This window comes from Lepidochelys kempii, chromosome 1, assembly GCF_965140285.1.
Source record: "Lepidochelys kempii isolate rLepKem1 chromosome 1, rLepKem1.hap1, whole genome shotgun sequence".
NCBI classification, from domain to species: Eukaryota; Metazoa; Chordata; order Testudines; family Cheloniidae; genus Lepidochelys; species Lepidochelys kempii.
The window spans coordinates 257,212,625-257,234,526 of record NC_136380.1 but is presented as its reverse complement, the minus strand read 5'-3'; the positions used below and the strand labels follow the sequence as shown (position 1 = coordinate 257,234,526).

The 21,902-nt window shown below is 46.8% G+C and overlaps 1 protein-coding gene across 9 annotated transcripts in view; it reads left to right on the top strand.

Moving 5' to 3' along the window:
* Window positions 1-21,902, top strand: part of RBFOX2 (RNA binding fox-1 homolog 2) — a 257,476-nt gene that overhangs the window by 188,622 nt on the left and 46,952 nt on the right. For all 9 annotated transcript variants that reach the window (XM_073325006.2, XM_073325046.2, XM_073325025.2 and 6 more), the window contains one exon: window positions 3,051-3,197. In XM_073325006.2, coding sequence (XP_073181107.2) covers window positions 3,051-3,197 — 147 coding nt within the window. The remainder of the gene's footprint in view (window positions 1-3,050; window positions 3,198-21,902) is intronic.

Sequence of the window (21,902 nt, the reverse complement as noted above, 5' to 3'; positions counted from 1 at the left end):
TGCAAGTGTAGTTTATAGCTTTCAGAGAGGGAACATATCTGACATTAGCAGGAAACTGTTGAATTCATGTAGAAGAATGTACCCTTCCACATTGGTGTTACCTGTCTCTGAGCTTGGGAGTCTTATCATAGTCGAGGTGAGGTTTGACAGAAGACCTCTTGTCTTCCCTGTTTGAAGCCTTATCTCACTGTACAAAGCTAGCATGCTGTAAATATTGTCTCTTGTATGGCAGCAGCACGCTGCCATATGCAGGCACAGCTGTGAGGGATTTCTGAACAGGCCGCTGTATGACATAGTACAGGCTTAGTAAGACATGAGTTCCTGCCTCTGAGTGTTTATATTCTCCTCGGTCCACTAGTTCACAGCCTCATGGTTTCCATGCCTATTGAAGCAATAGACCTATTCCTTGGCAGATTACATCAGAAACTGTTCAGAGTCCTTAAACTTGTGCTGACATACCTCACTTTGTGGAGTCTACACTTGTCATGCTTGGGAGGGATGGACAGAGGGTGCATGCCTATCTGGTGGGGCATGTGTCTACCTGCAACTTTTACTATCTGTTGCGGGAAGCACAGGGCTTGGAAATTTACGTTAGTGGGACTCCAGAGTATGCATAAAACCTGACTGAAGAGAGATTCCCTTCGAAACTCAGTAGCACTGGGGGAGTTAATGATTTCTGGGGGTGGTTTTGGAACGCTAATCTCTAGGCACTGTTTGCACTGGTGATGGATGAGCTGCCATGTATTCTGTCCTTTTCCTTGGACAGATTTGCCCCGGGGAGCAGAGGACTCTGATGGAGTCATAAAAATAAAACTGCCAAATAGCATGGTGTGATTTAATCACAAGCTGACTGCATTGATTCTTCCCCTAGGGTGCACCACACGTGTTTCGAGATGCATTTTGTCATGGGGTGAGGGAAGGGAAAGGCATCTGGAAGTGGTACATTTTAGATATGATATCTGTCAGGATGTTGTCTATCTGATATTTGGGGGTGGGTAAACCATGGCTGATTGTAAATGGTGTACTTTGTCCAGTCTGTGGTGGGCTCATGTCGCTCTGCTGTCCCCTTCACTGCAACTTGTGAACAGAGATGCTTGCATAGCCATGCCATTCCACTCTCCCCATCACGGCTAGTTTATACCAAATGGATCACATTCATTTGTACTGCCTGCATTGCTTAAGTGAAGTGAAATGGAAAGCTGCTGTTGCTTTGATCAGCATGCCGCAGCCACAGTGTTCACTGTTAACATGCTATTGTCAGTCCCGTATAACTCGTATGTGTGTCCGAGAGAGAGAGACTTCTGGCTGAGAGAATTTCAGTGCTACTGCTGCTCATTTTGTATAGCAATGGAGAGATGCCCCTTTTCAGGTCTTTGGGACTATGTCTACCCAGCAAAGAAGAAGCCATGGCTGGCCCATACCAGCCGACTGGGGCTGCGGGGATGTTTCATTTCTGTGTAGGCTTCTGGGCCCAGGCTCTGGGATCCTCCCACCTTTCAGGCTCCAGCCCAAGCCTGGAAGTCTACACACCAATGAAAGAGCCCCACAGCCTGAGCCCCATAAACCCAAGTCAGCTGGCGTGGGCCAGCCATGGGTTTTTCTTTGCTGTGTAGATATACCCTGGGAGGCTCTCAAGGCTTTGCTGCATAATGTGCAGGACGCTCTGGGTAAGTCCAGCCAGCGGTGGAGGAGCACAGTCTTTGGTTAAGTCCCCTGGGAGAATTTCTTTGCACATTTGATAGACAAAATGGATGTCCAGCATCAGTAAAACACTTGATTGTTTTAAGCTGTTAGGGCCTGGATATGTCATTGCAAGTGTTTAAAACAGGCTGAATAGAGTCTTTGCTAGCCCTTTGAGTTCCCATGCAATAGGTTTTCACTATTGCTGTGGGTGAAGGGGTGAAGTAAGCCCACACCATGTGAGAGAGAGTGAAGCTGGGCTTAAGAAATTTACTAGACATCCAGCCAAAGCATTAAACCTTCATCTGAGACAGGTGACAAAAGAAGGGGTGAATAAGCGCTCTGGTGATTATCCTGGCATACCATTCACAGCTGCTGGAAAGGGACACAGCAATAAAACTGATCAGATTATTATCAATTTCGCTGTTCTGCTGGCAAGCGTGAGTCAGTGAGTACATTTTTCATGTCTCAGAGTAAGGGATGGGTTCCCCCATGCTGGGGTTAACAAAGTCATAACACAGCTTGTGGAGTCTCCTGGAGGAGAGATTCAAATGGAGATTAAATAAATCTGGCTATTTCAATTTCAATGTTAAAACCTCCTACCAAGACATCTTCATTTGTGCCTCAATCTCATCTATGATGCAAAACACGTTTGGGGCAGCACGTATATTTTGACCGCAAAGCCAAAAAAGGAGTGTGGCTCTTTGAGTTTTAGTAGAACCTAAAAATGGTGATATTTATTTATTCATTCAAGAAATTAAAGTAGATTTTAAATTAACTAAAATAAATTAAACATAAGAATGCATAGCCATTGCCTGTGGGCTGAACCATTTTAGTATAGGTCATATTTAGAGGTGGTACTTCTCTGAATGGAACACAGCAGAACAGATGCAGTTTTGCCTGGGGGTGCAGTGCTGACATCAGTCTGTTGGAAAGCTGCACCTCAGTCATGGGATTTTGATTATTGCATCAACATGCTGCTATAAGAGATTAGAATAATAATATTACTTGCCAGCATCAGGACAAAAAAGAAGACCCCACCTCTTCACTGTAGGTTTCCCATGGTAACAAGGGGGAAGAAAAGCCAAGGGAAAGAGAGGAGAAACTACTTTAAAAAAACAAAACAAAACACTACTAAGCTAAAATATTATATTGGTGGAGAAGGGGAGAGAAAGAAGTCTAAGATCCTCTTACTATTTGCTCATGGAAAGGAGGGAGAAATAAAAGATCAGTTGTTTGCTGGGATTATCAAACTTACTGTCACGGTTACAAGTGTAGTGTAAATACATAGGCAGAGACTACCTCATAAGGGTTGGTTGGAATTGGTATGATTTCTCTTCACTTCTCTTTTTGTCACTGTTTGATTTCAGCAAACAGAAGGAGGGGCACAGACAGATGGACAGCAGTCACAGACACAAAGCAGTGAGAATACTGAGAGCAAGTCCACTCCAAAGCGGCTTCATGTCTCTAACATTCCCTTCCGTTTCCGGGATCCAGACCTCCGACAGATGTTTGGGGTAAGTTACTGAAGCCTTTAAGGAACAATGGACTCTACTTCACTATAAGTACAGTACATGGTGACACTGATGGTGTGTCTATGTTAGGAAAAAAGGTGTTTTTACTACATATTCGTTAATATGGTAAAATCCCAGTGTGAACAGGGTAATTTGTAGTTTTCACATATTAGCAGGGCGAGGTAAGCACTAGGTAGGGTTTACCTCTACTTGCTATCACTTGCCCTTTCTGCACTAAGATTTTATCATGTGTTAGCAAACAATGGATAAAATTCTGCCTTGTTGCCTAGTGAAAATAAGGCTTCATAGCTAAGGTTGATTTAGTGTTTCCATTCTAAAGCGTTATTTTTCAGTTGGTTACAAACTTTCTGAAACATTTAAGGGCCTCCTTATGATCCACTTCTGGGACCTTATGAAGACATTCCTGTGAAGAAATTGGCCAAATAATATTTGAGGCGCCATTGGTGAGGGGATAGTATTTTTAAAAGTATATAACATACACATTGTGTGTAGTTTGACTGTATCTTTTAGCCTGCTCCCCCATCCTTCCAGCCTTTGTACATTACCTGTCTTCTTAGATTGTAAACTCTGTGGGGCAGAGACTGTCTTCATATGTATGGCCAGGGACTAGTTCACCATGGACACACACGAATTCAAAGGATGATACAAGGCTTTGCAAGAGCTGTGCTTCAAGTGAAGTGTCTATACGATCCACAGGAACCTTTGGCTTGTTGGCTGCTCATCCTGTGTGGTTGACAATGTACTAGTGTTGTCTGCAAATAGTTCCGTGTAATTAAATGTTTTGTTTTTCTTTTAACAAAATCTAGGGAATTCTATTTAATAAAACAAAACAAAACTTTGTTGCATGCTAAGGCTGCAGACTGAAGAGCTCAAGACAGGAAATACAATGTTAAGGTTGCTCATGAAATCTTGATAGTTGTTCCCTGAGTGTATGTGTAAATCATTTCTAAGTGCATCGTCACCTACAACTGGTTCTGCAGGACTCTTGCTTCAGTCACTGTACAGCTTGAACAGTATTCACTGAATGAGGCAGGTGTCCTATGAAACCATACCTAATTCACATCAGCAAACTATCCCGATGCAAGGGAAAGATAAGAATAGTAAGAGGTCAATTTGGCTCTATCAGGAGTTCTTTAATGACCTGAAAATCAAAAATGAATTCTACAAAAAGTGGAAATATGGACAAATTGCTAAGGAGAAGTATAAAAGAATGGCATGAGCATGTTGGCACAAAACAGAAAGGCGAAGGCATTTAGCCTTTGAGTTACACCCAGCAAGGGACATAAAAGGCAACAAGGAGTTTTTTGAACACATTGGGAGCAAGAGAAAGACAAAGGAAAGTGTAGGCTCACTACTTAGTGGGGAAGTAACACTAATAACATATGACATCAAGAAAACTGAGGTATTTAATGACTAATTTGGTTCAGTCTTCACTAAAACAATAATGGTGATCAGATGATACTCAACACAATTAATATTAACAAGGGGGAAGGAGAAGGAATGTTAGCCAAAATAGGAAAAGAACAGGTTGAAGACTAGTTAGATAAATTTGATGTATTCAAGTTGGAAGGTCCTGCTGAAATTGATCCTAGGGTGCTTAAGGAACTAGATGAAGCAATCTTGGAACTATTAACAATTATCTTTGAGAACTCTTGGAGGACAGGTGAAGTCCCAGAAGACTGGAGAAGGGCAAATATTGTATCTCTTTTTAAAAAGGGGAACAAAGAGTACCCAAGGTCTTATAGACCAGTCAACCTAACTTTGATACCTGGAAAGATACTGGAACCAAATTATTAAACAATCAATTTGTAAGCATTTGGAGGATAATAAGGTAGTTCTTCGAGTAGATGTGGCCTTGTTTTCCATGTAGGCATGTGCATGCATCAGTGCACTGAAGCCGGAGAACATTGCCTAGCAGTACCTGCAGGGACGGTGCTTGTGGGATGGAGCAGGTCGTCTAACCAGTCCTTGGTACTGCACTGAGATCAGCGAGAGCCGGTACTGTTGACTCCCTGGTTCCAGCCACGGGGTGTCTGTTGAATCTGGTACTGATGATGTTGGCACCAGTGTTAACTGTCTCCACACCAGTGGCATATCAGCAGACATCAGACCTGCTTTGCCGCTCAGTCCCTAACTCTTCACTACTTCAGGAGTTTTCAAGTGCCATAGCTTCTACCACTTTGTCCTCCATTATGTCTTCGGCACATTCTGGCAATGTTGCAAAGGTGCTGGGTTCGTTAGCACGGCAGCATGCATTGCCCATGTCCCAAACTGTGGAGTTGAGGCTGATGCCGGGCCCAGTGTCAAAGGCCCCCTCACTGCTGGTGTGTCCTTTGACACCGTCATTGCACTTTTAGGAAGTCCCATTGTCGAGTTTGGTACCACCTGGGCCTTGGTACTGGTGCCTCTCCCAGTACTGAGTGGGAGTGTGTCTTGCTCAATACCGTTGATTCCCCATTCCTCTTCAGCAGCAATGCTGGCCCCCGTGTTGGGCTTCGGATGAGTCCAATTGTTTGTTCGCCCCATTGGGGCTGGCTCTCTGTTCTCACTGCAGAATCTTCGGAACTCCTCGATATCCAGATTGGGGTTGTCCTCCTCTTTGTTGTTGTCTGATAGAATGTAAGATTTGTGAGATTCTGTATGGTCACCCTTGCAATCATTCTCCCTGTGTTAAATCACAATGACTGGCTTGCTGCCCTGGACCTTCAGGATGTTTATTTCCATGTAGCAATTCTTTCGAGCCACAGGAGGTTTCTCAGGTTTGTCATGGTAGACCAGCACTATCAGTACACCGTGCTTCCTTTCATCTGTCTTCTGCTTCCTGGGTTTTTACCAAGTGCATGATTGTGGTGACAGTGTACCTCAGGAAGAGGGGAGTTTCTAGCTTCTTGTATCTGTACGATTTGATACTGAAGGGCAAGTCCAGAGACGAAATCCTGTCACCTTCAGTTCATGCTATGCTTACTTGGTCATCTAGGTCTCATCCTAAACAGTGGGAAGTCAGCATTGGTTCAAACTTTAAAAGAATTGAGTTATTTGGGGTCCCGCTAGACTCTGAGTTTGAGACTGTTTCTACCAACTGACTGGTTCCACATGATTCACCATCTTTGTCTGGAATTGCAGTCTCAACCCTCAACCACAGCTTGAGTATGCCTGAGGTTTCTAGGCCATATGCTGCATGCACATAGGTAGTCCAATATGCCAGGTTGTGCCTTCATCCTTTTTAGATGTGGCTGAAGTTGGTGTATCATCCAAACGATCATCTCTTGGACAGACTGGTTCAACTTCCTCTGCCAATCCTGGACTCTTTACGGTGGTATATGGCAGGGGTTCTCAACCTTTTTCTTTCTGAGCCCTCCGCAACGTGCTATAAAAACTCCATGGCCCACCTGTGCCACAATAACTGGTTTTCTCCATATAAAAGCCCAGGCCGGCATTAGGGGGTAGCAAGCAGGGCAACTGCCTGGGGCCTTATGCCACAGGGGCCCCCGCAAAGCTAAGTTGCTCAATTTCTTTGGCATCATCCCCAGGTGGTGGGGCTCAGGGCATGGACTTCAGCCCCATGCAGTGGGGCTTTGGCTTTCTGCCCTGGGTCCCAGCGAGTCTAACACTGACCCTGCTTGGGTGACCTCCTGAAACCACCCCAGTCCCCTGGTTGAGAACCACTGGTGTATGGTTCAGGACAAAGTGTGCCAGGGTGTTCCTTTCTCTCTGTCCTCACCAACCAGGCCTCTTGTCATTGTTGCCTCCTTAATAGATTGGGGAGTACATCTGGGGTCGCTGAAAGTTCAAGGACTGTGGTTGGAGGAGGAAGCTTCTCTGCATATCAATGTCCTGGAGCTTCATGCCACCTACAATGGCTGTCAGGTACTTCAAGATCACATCAGGGACTCAGCAGTGCACATCCTTACCAACAATACCACCACAATGTATTACTGTTTGTGAACAGACATGGGGGAGCACACTCCAACATGATGTGTCAAGAGGCGATCAGGCTCTGACAGTTTTGCATCAGGGAAAACTTTACCCCTGTGGCCGATCACTTTCGTGGGATCCAGAATCATCTGACGGATCATCTCAACAGAAAATGGTCCCTAAAGCCCAGAGTTCTGTGGTCAATCTTTGCACTTTAGGGCATCCCAACTGTCGCCCTGTTCTCTATGAAAGACAACAAGAAATGCCAGCTGTTTTGCCCATGAGGGGGTTTCTGTCCAGGCTCCTTGACCTTTCTGCCTGAGCTGGGAATTGTCATCCCTATGTGGTTTCCCTTCAATTCCAGTCATCTCGCAGGCCATTCTCAAGCTGAAATTGGACACTGCCAAGCTTATTTTTATTGCTCCAGCATGGCCAAGACAGTGTTGTTTCTCCAACCTCCTCGCATTATTGTTACGGCTTCCCATATCCTTTCCATTTCATCTTGATATCCTGACTCAGCATCATGGTCAGGTTTTGCATCCAGCACTCAGCTCATCTCACAGCATGGATGCTGCAACTAGGTGAGAAGGAGGAAGGATGTTCGCAGATGGTCCAACAAGTTTAGTAGTAGAAAGCCCTCCACCAAAGTGCCCTATTTGGCCAAGTCGAAGTGGATTTCAGTGTGGTTGTTAACCTGAGGAGTTCAGTCAATGATGGCTTGTATCCAGGACCTGTTGTTACACCTTCAGTCTTCTGGTCTTGGACTTATTTCTTTGAAAGTGTCTCTGGCAGCAATTTCAGCATTCCATCCTGTTAGAGAGCTTATTCCTTCACTCTCCCACTTCCCTGGTCCTTCTCGCATGAACAGAGAGCAACAATACCCGAAGTCCGAAGGTGCAAAGAATTCGATGTTTATCAGGGTGAACTTCCAGCAAACTTAAATACAAGTTCCTTTTTCCTTATTTTCGAATCCCAACTTACTTCCTGTTTGCCCCTAATTTATATAGTATTATTCTTAGCTATACCTTAACCAATCATTCTACTGAAATTTAACTAACCAATCCTAACATATTGTAACATGATTAGCTAACCAATTATATCCCACCACCTTAATTAGTTTACACCCAGCAAAATTAATTCTACAGCAGACAGAAACAATCACAGAACCAGACAGAGATTATACAGACAAACAATAGCAAAGTGGGAACTATAATGACAAAACAATACAGAAGTGAGGATTTCACATCCCAGCTATTGATAAGTGAGTTCTTGCCAGACAGGATGCTATCAAACTAAGTTTCCTTTTACATTTTCTAGGCACTTCCCTTTCTCTGGAGGTGATAGGAATACAATCCTGTCCTGATAGTGCCTGACAGCCCAATAGCACCTTATTTCAATGTGACTAGTTTGGAATGTGAGGATGTGACTGTTCGCTTCCTAGCTTATGGCTGCCTCTGCTGCTTAGCCAAAGGCCTTAGCCTAAGAACAGGGCCTCACACTGTCACAGTAAGAGAAGGCCCTTACACCAGCAGACAGTGATTTTGATTCTTTCTTTTATACCTCTAGAACTAGCCAAGTGATAAGAATGCCCCTAAATTCTTAAAGTATAGGCCTTTGCAGACAGGCCTGAATATCTATATCCTAACACATCCATCCATCCATCCTTCGGAAGTTGTTGTTTTCAAACTCCATGGTGTTGAGGTTCTTGAAAAAGTGTCACTCATCTCCACCCACCTGGTAAAGAACTGATTCCTTTGTGGGATCTTAATGCTCTCTTAGTGGTTCTTTTGGGACTTCCATTTGAGCCTCTGGCAACGTTTCTCCTTTCTGTGTCAAAAAATCACTTTTCTTGAAGCAATAACATCTGCAAGGAGAGAGTTGCAAGCTTTGATGGCAGAGCCTGCTTACACACAATTTTCCGAAGATAAAGTGATCTGTGATTGTACCCTAAGTTTTTTCCTAATGTGGTTTCTCAGTCTCATTTGAACTAAGTTATAGATCTGCTCGTATTCTTCCCTAAGCTGCATTCACCCCAGAGGAGCAGCATCGTCACACATTGGAAATCAGGTGACGTTTTGTTTTTTACTTGGATAGGATTAAACTTTTCCATTCTTCACCTCATCTGTTTGTTTCAGATGCGGTCTGAATGAAGGGACAAGCAGACTCTTGACAGACAATCTCCTGGTGGTACTTCCTGTGTCATGCCAGTATACGAAATAGCTCAGACTATGCCTCCTGAAAAGGTGCAAGCTCATTTCACAAGGGCCAAGCAATGTTGATAGCATTTCTAAGTGACGTTCCTATATTGGACGTTGGCAGGGCTGCCACTTGGTTCTCTGTACGTACTCTTACAAGCCATTATGCCATTTCAGCTGCATCTAGATCAGATGCAAGTTTTGGGAAGGCATTCCTGGTGTCCTTGTTAAATAGACTCTGAACTCTGTCTCCCACGAGTACTGCTTGTGAGTCACCTGCCTGGAATACATGGCTGCATCTACTCGAAGAATTAAAAACGGTTACTTATCTGCACAGCAGTTTGTTGAGATGTGATACAGACCTGTACTCTACAACCCACCCTCTGCATCAGAGTCTGTACTCTTGTTATTTGGTGTGAAAGAACTGAAGGGGGTTGGGGAAGCACCGCCCTTATTTAGCCAGGAGAGGGGCTAGTGCCACAGGCTAGGCAAAGTTCTTTGGCTTCAGTGCACACACCTACATGGAATGCATGTCTGCATCAAATCACAAAGAACAACAGTTACAGTACAGAGTGAGTAGCTGCTTTTTATGAGGAATAGCCAGCACGGATTTGTCTAGAACAAATCATGTCAAACCAACCTAATTTCCTTCTTTGGCAGGGTTACTGATGTAGTGGATGTGGGGGAATCAGTAGATGTGCTATATCTTGATTTTAGTAAGGCTTTTGACATAATCCTGCATGGCATTCTCATAGGCAAACTAAGGAAATGTGGTCTAGATGAAATTACTATAAGGTGAGTGGACAATTGGTTGAAAGACCATACTTAATAATAATCAGTGGTTCACTGTGAAACTGGGAGGGCATATCTAATGGGATCCCACAGGGGTCATTCCAGGGTTAGGCACTCATCAGTATTTACATTAATGGCTTTGATAATGGAGTGGAGCGTTTGCTTATAAAATTTGCAGATGACCCCAAGCTGGGAGGGGTTTCAAGCCCTTTGGAGGAGAGGATTAGAATTCAAAAGGACCCTGGCAATTTGAAGAATTGGTCAGAATTCAACAAGATGAAATTCAATAAAGACAAGTGCAAATTACTTCTTTTGGAAGGAACAATCAAATGCACAACTACAAAATGGAGACTAAGTGGCTAGGTGATGGTACTGCAGAAAAGAATGGGGGTTACAGTAGATCACAAATTGAATTAGTCATCTATGTGATGCACCTGCCAAAAAGGCTAATAACATTCTGGGGTGTATTAACAGGAGTGTTTTGTATGAGACATGGAAGGTACTTGTCTTGCTCCATTCTGCACTGGGGAGGCCTCAGCTGGAGTACTGGGTCGAATTCTGGGTGCCACACTTTAGGAAAAATGAGGACAAATTGGAGAGAGTCCAGAGAAGAATGACAAAAATGATAAAAGGTTTAGGAAACCTGACTTGTGAGGAAAGGGTAAAAAACACGGGCTTGTTTAGTCTTGAGAAAAGAAGACGGAGGGGAGGGGCCTGATAACAGTCTTCAAATATGTTAAAGGCTGCTAGAAAAAGTACTGCGATCAGTTGTTCCCCATGTCCACGGAAGGTAGGACAAGAAGTAACGGGCTTAATCTTCAGCAAAGGAGATTTAGGTTAGATATTAGGAAAAGCTTTCTAACTAGAAGGACAGTTAAGTTCTGGAACAAGCTTACAGGGGAGGTTGTGGAATCACCATCACTAGATTTTTAAAAACAGGCTGGACAAATACTTGTCAGGGATGGTCTAAGTTTACTTAGTCCTGCCACTTCTCAAGGTCCCTTCCAGCCCTACATTTCTATGATTCTGGTTTGTGTGTCATTAGCAATTACAATATTGTTAATCTCCAAAATTCATGGATTTTTAATTAACAGTGGTTTAAATGAGAACAAAAGTGGGCTCTCAGTTCACATGTTAACCAGGGTGAAGTGAATGAAATGTGCCAAAATGTTAAAACAACCAGCACTGGTCTTCAACTCTGCTGACCAGTAGGAGCTGGGAGTGCTGTGTACTGTGGAAGATAAGGGTTAGTCCTGGTTTCTTGCACTGGGATGGGAGTAGGCACTGTGAGAGACCTGGTTTTGAGTTCCAGGCAGTTAATGTAGTAGATGGCAGCACAATCTACTGCTGTGCAGATAACCTGGGTTTATTTCTAGTGCAGGGGTCAGCAACCTTTTAGAAGTGACAGGTTTCAGAGTAACAGCCGTGTTAGTCTGTATTCGCAAAAAGAAAAGGAGTACTTGTGGCACCTTAGAGACTAACCAATTTATTTGAGCATAAGCTTTCGTGAGCTACAGCTCACTTCATCGGATGCATCACGAAAGCTTATGCTCAAATAAATTGGTTAGTCGCTAAGGTGCCACAAGTACTCCTTTTCTTTTAGAAGTGGTGTGCCGAGTCTTCATTTAATCACTTTAATTTAAGGTTTCACATGCCAATAATACATTTTAACGTTTTTTAGAAGGTCTCGCTCTATTTATTATATAACTAAACTATTGTCGTATGTAAACAGGGTTTTCAAAACGTTCAAGAAGCTTCATTTAAAATTAAATTAAAATGCTGATCTTACACCGCCAGCCTGCTCAGCCAGTTGCCGGCCTGGGGTTCCATTCAACTAGGTCAGCAGCCAGGACCCTGGCTGGTAAGGGGCTGGCAGCCAGAACCCCGGGCTGGCAGTGGGCTGAATGGGGCTGGTGGCCGAGATCCCAGACCAGCAGTGGGCTGAGTGGCTCTGCCCACTGCCACTCAGTCTGCTGCTGGGCTGGGGTTCCGTCTGCCGGCTCCTGCCACCCAGAGTCCCGGCTGCCGGTCTCTCTTAGCCCACTGCCGGCATGGGGTCCCGGCCCTGTCCACATAGAGTAGGTACCTACCTTCTCCCTGGTTCTAGCCATTCTCTTCCTCTCTCTGCACTGAGATGATGCTGGGAGTGCACGGAGACCAGGGCTGGGGGTGAAGGAGCAGGTTGGGGTGCAGAGTCTGGCTAGGAGCTAGAATGAGGGAGGGAGCTCAGGGTTGGGGCAGGAGGTTTGGGTGTGGAGCGCTTACCTGGGCAGCTCCCATTTGGTGTGAGGGGTGCAGGTGGGAATGTGAGGTGTGTGTGTGTGCAGGAGCTCCCATTTGGTGCTCAGGGCAGGGGGCTTGGGGTGTGTGAGCAGGGTGCAGGTGTCAGGCCAGGGAGCTGGGTATGTGTGGGGGGTTCCGGAGTCAGGGCTGGGGTTGTGTGCAGGGGTGCAGGAGTCAGGGCACGGGGTTGGGGTGTGTGGCGGGTGTGGGAGTGAGGGCAGAGGGCTGGGTGTGTGTGAGGAGGGTTCAGGGCAGAGGGCTGAGGGTGTTTGAGGGGGGTAGGTGCAGGGGTCAGGGCAGAGGGCTGGGGGTTGTGGGGGGTTCAGGGGTCAGGGCAGGGGGCTGGGGTGTGTGTGAGGGGATGCAGGAGTCAGGGCAGAGGGCTGGGGGTGTGGGCTGGGGTCATGGGCTGGGGTCATGGGGGTGCTCCCAGCCCCCTGCCCTGAGCGGCTCACGGCAGGGGCCTGGAGGGGATATGCCCTGATTCCACCCCCCTTCCCCAAGGTCCCCGGAGAAGAGAGCGCTGCGGCTCCACTTTTCCCTCTCCCCCTCCGTAACAAGGCCATCTGCGGATTGGCTGCAGGGAGGGAGAGAAGGAGGGGCAGGAACCCAGCACTCTGGGGGAAGAAGCTGGGGGAGGGTGAAGCTTGCCTGTCCTGCAAGGAGAGAGCAGTGGGCGGGGGACGGAAAAGACCAGGCCAGGCTGGGCAGGAATTTAAATGGCACGCTGCTGTCTGCCGGGGTCCGATGGGGCAGAAACATTCGCGCAGGTGTTTCTGGGTGTGTGTCGTCAGTCGCTCCTCCCTCCATGAAAGCTACGGCAGACAATCGTTTCATGCCTTTTTGGCGTGCAGATGGCATACTGCTTTCAGCAGACGGTGCAGTATGGTGCACCGTTTCTCTCCTGGTACTATGAATCCACCTCGCATTTCCTCTCGTCTTTCTATGTAACCTCGATAAGTATCTACTCTTTCTCTTCCTCATCTCTTCCAATTCCGCTGCCAACTCTGGTCGGCCATCGTGAACAGAGCAGCACAGCTTCCGCTGCCAACTCTGCTCTCCCGCTCTTGCTGCACTACCGAGCTTCTCCATGTTGTCTGTCCTGGGCTACCACCTCTGTGAAAGCCACAGAAGACCTCCATTTCCCGCCTTTTTTCAGCTATCATGAACCAAACAGCATCTCTTGTGCTGCCACTCTGCTCTCCTATGTTTTGCGTCCTTTTTCCAGGATTACCCTTGCAGGCACCATAGTGCGGCAAGCATGGAGTCCACTCAGATCTCCACTGCAATTTTGACCATAGTAAATACCTTGCGCATTATCCAGCAGTATGTGCAGTACCTGCAAAACTGGGTGAGGAAGCGACGACAGCGCGATTACTATACTGATGAGGACATGGACACAGACGTTCCTAGAAGCACGGCATGTGGCGATTGGGAGATCATGGTGGCGATGGGCCAGGTTCATGCTGTGGAACACCAATTCTGGGCCCGGGAAACAACAGACTGGTGGGACTGCATAGTGTTGCAGGTATGGGATGATTCCCAGTGGCTGCGAAACTTTCGTATGCATAGGGCCACTTCCATGGAACTTTGTGACTTGCTGTCCCCTGCCCTGAAGAGCAAAGACACCAAAATGAGAGCAGCCCTCACAGCTGAGAAATGAGTGGCCATAGCCCTGTGGAAGCTTGCAACACCCAACAGCTACCGGTCACTCGGGAATCAGTTTGGAGTGGGCAAATCTACTGTGGGGGCTGCTGTGCTGCAAGTAGCCAACGCAATCGTTGACCAGCTGCTATCAAGGGTAATGACTTTGGGAAATGTGCAGACCATTGTGGATGGCTTTAATGCATTGGGGTTCCCTAACTGCGGTGGGGCAATAGATGGAACGCATATCCCTATCTTGGCCCCCAGAACACTGGGGCGGCCAATACGTAAACCGCAAGTGGCACTTTTCCATGGTGCTGCAAGCACTGGTGGATCACAAGGGATGTTTCACCAACATCAACATGGGATGGTCGGGAAAGGTGCGTGACGCTCGCGTCTTCAGGAACTGTGGTCTGTTTGAACAGCTGCAGGAAGGGACTTACTTCCCAGACCAGAAAATTACTGTTGGGGATGTTGAAATGCCTATAGTTATCCTCGGGGACCCAGCCTACCCCTTAATGCCATGGCTCATGAATCTGTACACAGGCACCCTGGACAGTAGTAAGGAGCAGTTCAACTATAGGCTGAGCAAGTGCAGAAAGGTGGTAGAATGTGCTTTGGACATTTGAAAGCACGCTGGTGCAGTTTACTGACTCGGTTAGATCTCAGCACAACCAATATTCCAATTGTAATTGCTGCTTGTTGTGTGCTCCACAATATCTGTGAGAGTAAGGGGGAGACGTTTATGGCAGGGTGGGAGGTTGAGGCAACTCGCCTGATTGCCAATTTCGCACAGCCAGATAACAGGGCGATTAGAAGAGCGCATCAGGGTGCGCTGCACGTGAGAGAAGCCTTGAAAGCCAGTTTAATGACTGGCCAGGGTACAGTGTGACAGTTGTGTTTTTCTCTCTTGAAGTTACCCATCCCCTATATATATGAAAGGAAATAAAGTCACAATTTTTTAAAAACTGTTCTTTATTATTTGTTGCACAACACAACACATACTTTCCACTAAATGCATCCGATGAAATGAGCTGTAGCTCACGAAAGCTTATGCTCAAATATATTGGTTAGTCTCTAAGGAGTACTTGTGGCATCTTTTCTTTTTGCGAATACAGACTAACACGGCTGTTACTCTGAAACACATTGAGAGAAATCAGAAGGTAGACCGGGGCGGGGAGGGTACTGGGTTAGGGGGGTGGAGGAGGAGGGAAGGACAAGTCCAGAAACCAAATCAAAGTTTCAGATATGCCATCTTTCTGCTGCTTGTGCAATCCTCTGGGATTGAGGGTGTGGGTCCCCGTAGCCTCTTCCCCCCCCCGCCCCATGTTCTTGGGCGTCTGGGTGAGGAGGCTATGGAACTTGGGGAGGAGGGACGGCGGTTATACAGGGGCTGCAGCAGCAGTCTGTGGTCTTGCTGCCTTTCCCGCATTAGATCCACCATACAGCGAAGCATGTCAGTTTGCTCCCCCATGAGCTTGACAATAGCATCCTACCTGCTCTCATTGCGTGCGTCCCTTCTCTCTGTGTTCATTTAACGCTTTATGGGACTCCGCAATTGTTTGCCTCCATGCATTCAGCTGGGCCCTGTCAGTGCAGGAGGACTGCATGATCTCAGCAAACATGTCGTCCCAACTTCGTTTTTTCCGCCTTCTAATCTGGACCAGCCTCTGGGACAGAGTAGATAGGGGCCACGTTGAAACATTTGCACCTGTGGGAGGAGAAAAAGGGAGGGTAGTATTTTAAAAGATACGTTTTAGAGAACAAAGGGGACACTCTTTCTTAGTGAAACAGGCAATTCATAGTACACAGCACATGTTCTTTCTGTACAAGGTCACATTTTGCCTCTTATACTGAAGTACCTGCCACTTTGGTGTGAGTAAGCCATCACACGCGGCCGGGCAACAGAATTCAGCTTGCAGGCAGCCACGGTAAGCCCTAGAGACACGCGGGGTTCTGCTTCTTCCGCATTCATTTCAATGCTTTCAAACTGCCGGGCCCCATTTCCCATAGCAAGCAATGCCTGGTGGGTTTGCCATATAAAAGGAGGGCTTTCAGGCTTTCTGGGATGATAGCTTCACACAGCACCTCCTCCCACCCACCATGTGGCTCCGATGAGGCTCTGAGCAGGGATGAGCCCTTTAAACTAAACGCGAACAGCCCAGCGCGGCTGGGTGTCCCCCCACCCCCGACAGTGTGGCTCCGATCAGGCTCCACTCACCAGAAGTGCCTTCTCCGGAGTCATGGTCTGGGAGCCCGCCTTGGGAGTGAGGGGAGGCTATTGTCTCCAGCGTTAAGACTAGTTCCTGGCTAAGGGGGGAAACGGATTCCCCACTTGCTGCCTGTGCACTGTCGTCGTCGTCCTCTTCGTCCTCCAATAACTCATCCTCCTCGCTCCATGCAACTGCCCCCTTGCAGGCGTCCAAGGACAGTGGTGGGGTAGTGGTGATGTCATCCCCCCATAATTGCATGCAGCTCACGGTAGAAGCGGCATGTATGGGACTGTGACCCAGAGCGCTTATTAGCCTCCGTGGCTTTTTGGTACACTTGCCTGAGCTCCTTGAATTTTGTACAACACTGCTCTGTGTTCCTGGAGTAGCTTCTTTCCGTCATGGCTCCAGAGATTTTAGCATACGTATTTGCGTTTCTTTTTTCGGAACATAGTTCTGCCATAACCGATTCGTCTCCCCAACCTGCGATGAGATCCAGTACCTCCCATTTGGACGATGCTGGAGCTCGTCTGCGAATCCGGGACTGTGTGGTCTCTTGTGATGGTGGACTCTGCATGGTTGCCTGTGATAGTGGACTGTGCTGATGGTGACCAAACAGGAAATGAAATTCAAAAGTTCCCAGGGCTTTTACTGCCTACCTGGCCAGTGCATCGGAGTTGAAAGTGTTGTCCAGAGCGGTCACAAGGTAGCATTCTGGGATAGCTCCCGGAGGCCAATAACATCGAATTGCATCCACAGTACCTGTAACCCAGAACTGCGATCTCGATTTTAGCCCTACTCCACTTGCCGAGGTGGAGTACAGAAATCAGATTAAAGAGCCCTTTAAATCGAAAAAAAACGGTTTGGTCGTGTGGACGGAATTAGTTTTATTTCGAATTAACTTGGCTAATTCTGAAATAACTGCATACTGTAGACCAGGCCTTAGATCAGCAGTAACAACAGCTAGAGAGCCAGCTCAGTGGCATTGATTTAAGGGAGAATTGTGACTGGTAAATCTCAGTGCCAGTGTGCTCAGCATATCTGTATGTCCAGTGAGAAAGGTATGAGCTTTTCAGGAGTGGTCTATCAGAACTGTATCTTTTGAGCACAAATTCAGTTACATGCCATTTTTCAGCACTGAGAAACTCTGCAGCTTTTCCAGAGAAACAATCAATGACTCTCCTCTGCTCCCTTTTTCCCTGTCAGTGCTGCTTCTCACATTCACAGCCTGGAGCAGTAATGTGGGGCTTCAGTTCCACCCATCACAGGAAGCAGGAGGCTTTTCCTTAGGTGACTCATATTGAAACAAACCTTCTGTCTCCTTCAGGGGACTCATGATTGTTTGAGTCTTCAGCTGTGGGTGGCAGCCTCCTCCTCCCCCCTCCCCTTTTTGTGTGTCAGGTCTGATCGCCTCAACATAATCTCTGAGAGACTCAAAGCCCTTGCCTCGAGTGGTTTTCCAAAAATACTGTGCAAAGAGTGAAATTGGGTAGACAGCATTGAATGGGGGGGAAGGAATGAATGTGATGCTGGGGAAGAAGTCCCTCAAGGATAGAATGGCAACCCAGAGGTCAGCTCTGTCCCCAGGCATGAAGCATCAGCTAATGTTTTCGTGCAGTCTGGAGCAGACATAGAAATGAACCTCAATGAAGTATGGGTGGGGAAAACCATTTAACCCTTTCCAAACCACTGTTGTTAATGAAAGCTAGGGATTGAAGGATTTCCTGTCAGATTCAGCCTCCAGAGCATCTCATTGTAAAGTGCCAGCATGTACTGGAAATGGAGAGCCAGTCCTCTTGTGGGACCTGAACACATTTCTAGCAGCTCCGTTCGAGCCCCTCGCTTCCTGCCCACTGTCCCTCCTGTCTCAGAAAACTGCATTCTTGATAGTCATTAACTCTGCCAGGAGGGGGTGTGAGTTGCAGACCCTGACGGCTGGGCCTCCTTACACACAGTTCTCCAGGGACAAGGTTATGCTTTGGCCATACCCAAAGTTTGTATCCAAGATGGTCTCTCAGTTTCATTTGAACCAGGTGGTATATTTGCCTGTATTTTCCCCTAAGCTACATTCCTCCCTGGAAGAGCAATGCCTCCATCTGCTAGACGTCAGACGCTCTCTAGCTTTCTATCTGAACAGGACGGAAGTTTCGTGCTTTGCCTCGCCTGTTTCATATCGTATGTGGACCGGAAGGGACAAGTGGTCACTGTGGAGACCATCTCTTGATGGATAAACATCTTGCATCAAAACTGCATACAAGAGAGTGTCAGCTTCACCTCCTGACCAGACACGGGTGTATTCCACAACAGCACAGGCAACGTCGTGACGTTCCTCCCTGACATGTCCATACTGGACATTGGTAGGGTGACCACGGGGTCGTTCATGCGTACTTTTACAGACCATTATGCGATCATTGCTTCCTTCAGAGTGGGTATTAATGTCAGAAGAGCGGTCCTGCAATCTTTTTCAGGTAGACTCCAAGCTGAGCCTCCGGTTGGGTGTACTGCTCACTAGTCACCTTCTTGGAATACACAACCGCATCTACTTGAAGAAGAAACGGTTGCTTACTATTACTGATTCTTCAAGGTGCGATGTAGATGTGTATTTCACAACCCTCATGCCATCCCCTCTGTATCAGAATCTTTCCCTGGACATTGGATAAGAAAGGACTAAGGTGGTTCGGGGCGTGTGCACGGCCGCTCTACAGGTACTGCTAGGCAAAAGTCTCTGGCTCCAATGTGCGCATACACCTACTTGGAATACACATCTGCATCACATCTTGAAGAACCACAGTTGCAGCAAGGTAACCATTCTTCTTCTTTTCCACTAAATGACCCTAAATTCACACCTAGTATGATGAAGGTTTTTGCGTTCACAACTGGTGAAGATAGAAGTGTTACTCCTGCTGAGTGCAGTTCAGTGGGGAAACAATGGGATAGAGAAAACTAAATTATAGGTCTTGATTCAGTCAGGAGTGTGGGAGCTGAAAACAAAGAAAAGTACAGATGCTGTCCAAGGGCCTTCCAACTTCTTGCTCTGCATCCATTAGACATCCTTATGGAGGGGCTCCTAACCTTTAGGATGTCAAGACACTGGTATCTTTCCCCACCCTGGACATGCTCCTTGTACTTGACTCTGTTCCCACAGTCTCGGATATAGGTGCAAGGAGGTATAATAAAAGCTGTGGCGCAGTAGTACTGGTAGGGACTGCTCTTTATTTCCTGGCCCTAAGGGTCAGGGTTGCAAAAGGTCATACTCCTCCCTGTCATGTGGCGGGAAGGGGGCGGTCAGTATCTGCTGATTCTCGTGGCTACTGTTACAGGAGGCACTGGCATTATCTTGACATCTTGCATCAATAATATACTTTCTAGAGTGACCTTGAACTGGGAACTGTATGTTCAGTGCTGCTTGAGCAACAGACTTTGTCCAAATGGATACCCTAGAACTAAAACTCTAGGACTAGAAGCATCTGTCCTAAGCCAATGGTAGCAGTGCATCTGTCAACAACTATTGTGCTGCCTTTCTTGCTTGGGGACATTTGTTTGTGCTGCACAAAAATTGTGTCTGCACATTGGAATGCATAGGGTCTTGTGTGGTTTATTCTAGTGGAAGGCAGTGGTGAGTGTCAGTTGTCTGGCTGAGACATCTTTGAAGCTTTTATTTAAGTTGCAGGGAAAGTCTACACTAAGGTCTATATGAAACTAGGTGAACCTGTAACTTTTAAAATCCAGTTACATATGGATTCTATCCACAGGTGCCAGTCCAATCAAACTGAGATTCTACTTACCCTGGTTCTAATCAATCGTCTGTGTAGCTCACTGTCTTGTAGTCCAAGAGCTTTTTACCTCGCTGGCAGTTTTCAGACTGCTGAGGTTACCAAGAAACAGTATTTTTATATGAAGTTTCCTATCGCTCTGGTTTCTAAGACAGTTGTGGTCTGCATACCCTACTGTCTATGTGGCTTCCTTATTTGGATCTAGCCTATTAGAAAACTTCCAGGTTCTGTTGAGCAAGAGGTTTGTCCGAGCATGACTAGTTGAAGGTAACCTACTGTCTCTTCAGTTGATAATGAGTTGCAGCCCTGCAAGTATTTAATCCTTTTCAGTTCTGTCATCCTGTTTTTAAAATGTGGTATTCTATTTTGACTGAGTGTGGGAGATTCCAACTGAGTCACTTCAAGCCTGGGAACTCCTATTATTTCACAGGTAGTAAGTCAGTTTATCAGTTGTTTTGATTGTGTGTGACAGAGTGTAGGGGCTTTGGTCTCTAATGGCTACTCCACCTTTTGCTGGATTAAGTAGAGAGAGGGGGTGATGTGAATTATATGGATTCCTTTTGTGAGTGCTGACGGGGCAGGCCCTACACAGTGTTCTCCAAGGGGAGGGGGAGTTTTGTTCTGTGGTGGTGGAAGGTTGTCGAGCCTTACATTATTTCTCCCTTTTGTTGTCATCTGGCCAATTCTGGAGAACTCACATTTATGATTTTTATGGTTTTCATTTTTAGGGGAGCTATCTCTTTTTTTTTCCTGCACGTTTTGAAACGGACAGTGACTGCTCTAGAGAATGAGCCAAGGTAGTGCCAGTTGGAACAGAATACAAGGGAGGGGCCATACTAAACTGCCAGTGTGTCAAAAGGCAATCTCAGATTTATCACAAATAATGCAGTTTTGGCCTCTGCCACAAGAACTCTCACAAAAAGCTCCTGTCTTCATGCCTTCTGGGTGGGAAACAAAATGAGAGGCACAAAGACACACCCACCCTTCCCCACAGGTGCATAAGCTGCAAGCCAAAAGAAGAACCCATGTGGCAGTGAAAGACTCTGGCAGTGGGGAAAGGCTCCTGCAGCTCTCCATTGCTGGACCATTTCCCTGCTGCGTCACCCATGCCAGAGCCTTTCACTGCCGCATGCAGCTATTTGTACCCTACATGCCACTGCAAGTGTAGGCCAGGCCTAAGAAAGAGGATTCACTGTACCACCTCAGAGCACTGGCTCACCCCATCTGATATCCCATCTTCAGCTCTGGCCCATCTCTGATGTTTCAGAGAAAAGCTAAATAACCCCCAGCTAGTTAGGTTAGTTAGGCTAGTTGTGCACCGTCAGGAAAAATGTCCTTCCTGACCCTTGCAGGTGACCAGCTGAAGCCCTGAAACATGAGATTTGATTACAGTCATTGTTGTAGTACAGAGCTGAAAGTGTTGAACATGTTGAGGGCAATGCAGGCAATCCTGTTCTTCCTGTGGCCCAGGGAGGGAATGAAGGGAGGGAATGAACAGGGGAATTATAGATTCCACGGCCAAAAAGGACCACCACCAGCTCTCCCTCCACCACTCATGTTAACCATGCTTTATTACCGCAGTGCCTATCATCCAACCAGTATCAGAACCCCCTTATGGCAGGCATGGCACAAACAGGGAGAAGCAGACAGTCCCTGCCCTAGTGAACGTACAGCCTCGGTTATTGTATGGATGTGCCCATTCACGTTGGAATGGGTGTGTTTATAAATCATAGGGAAAGAGATCAATACAATAAAATGGGCCAACTCCTCAGTTACCTCTATTCGGCATTGGTGAGACCTCATCTGGAGTACTGTGTCCAGTTTTGGGCCCCACATTACAAGAAGGATGTGGAAAAATTGGAAAGAGTCCAGCGG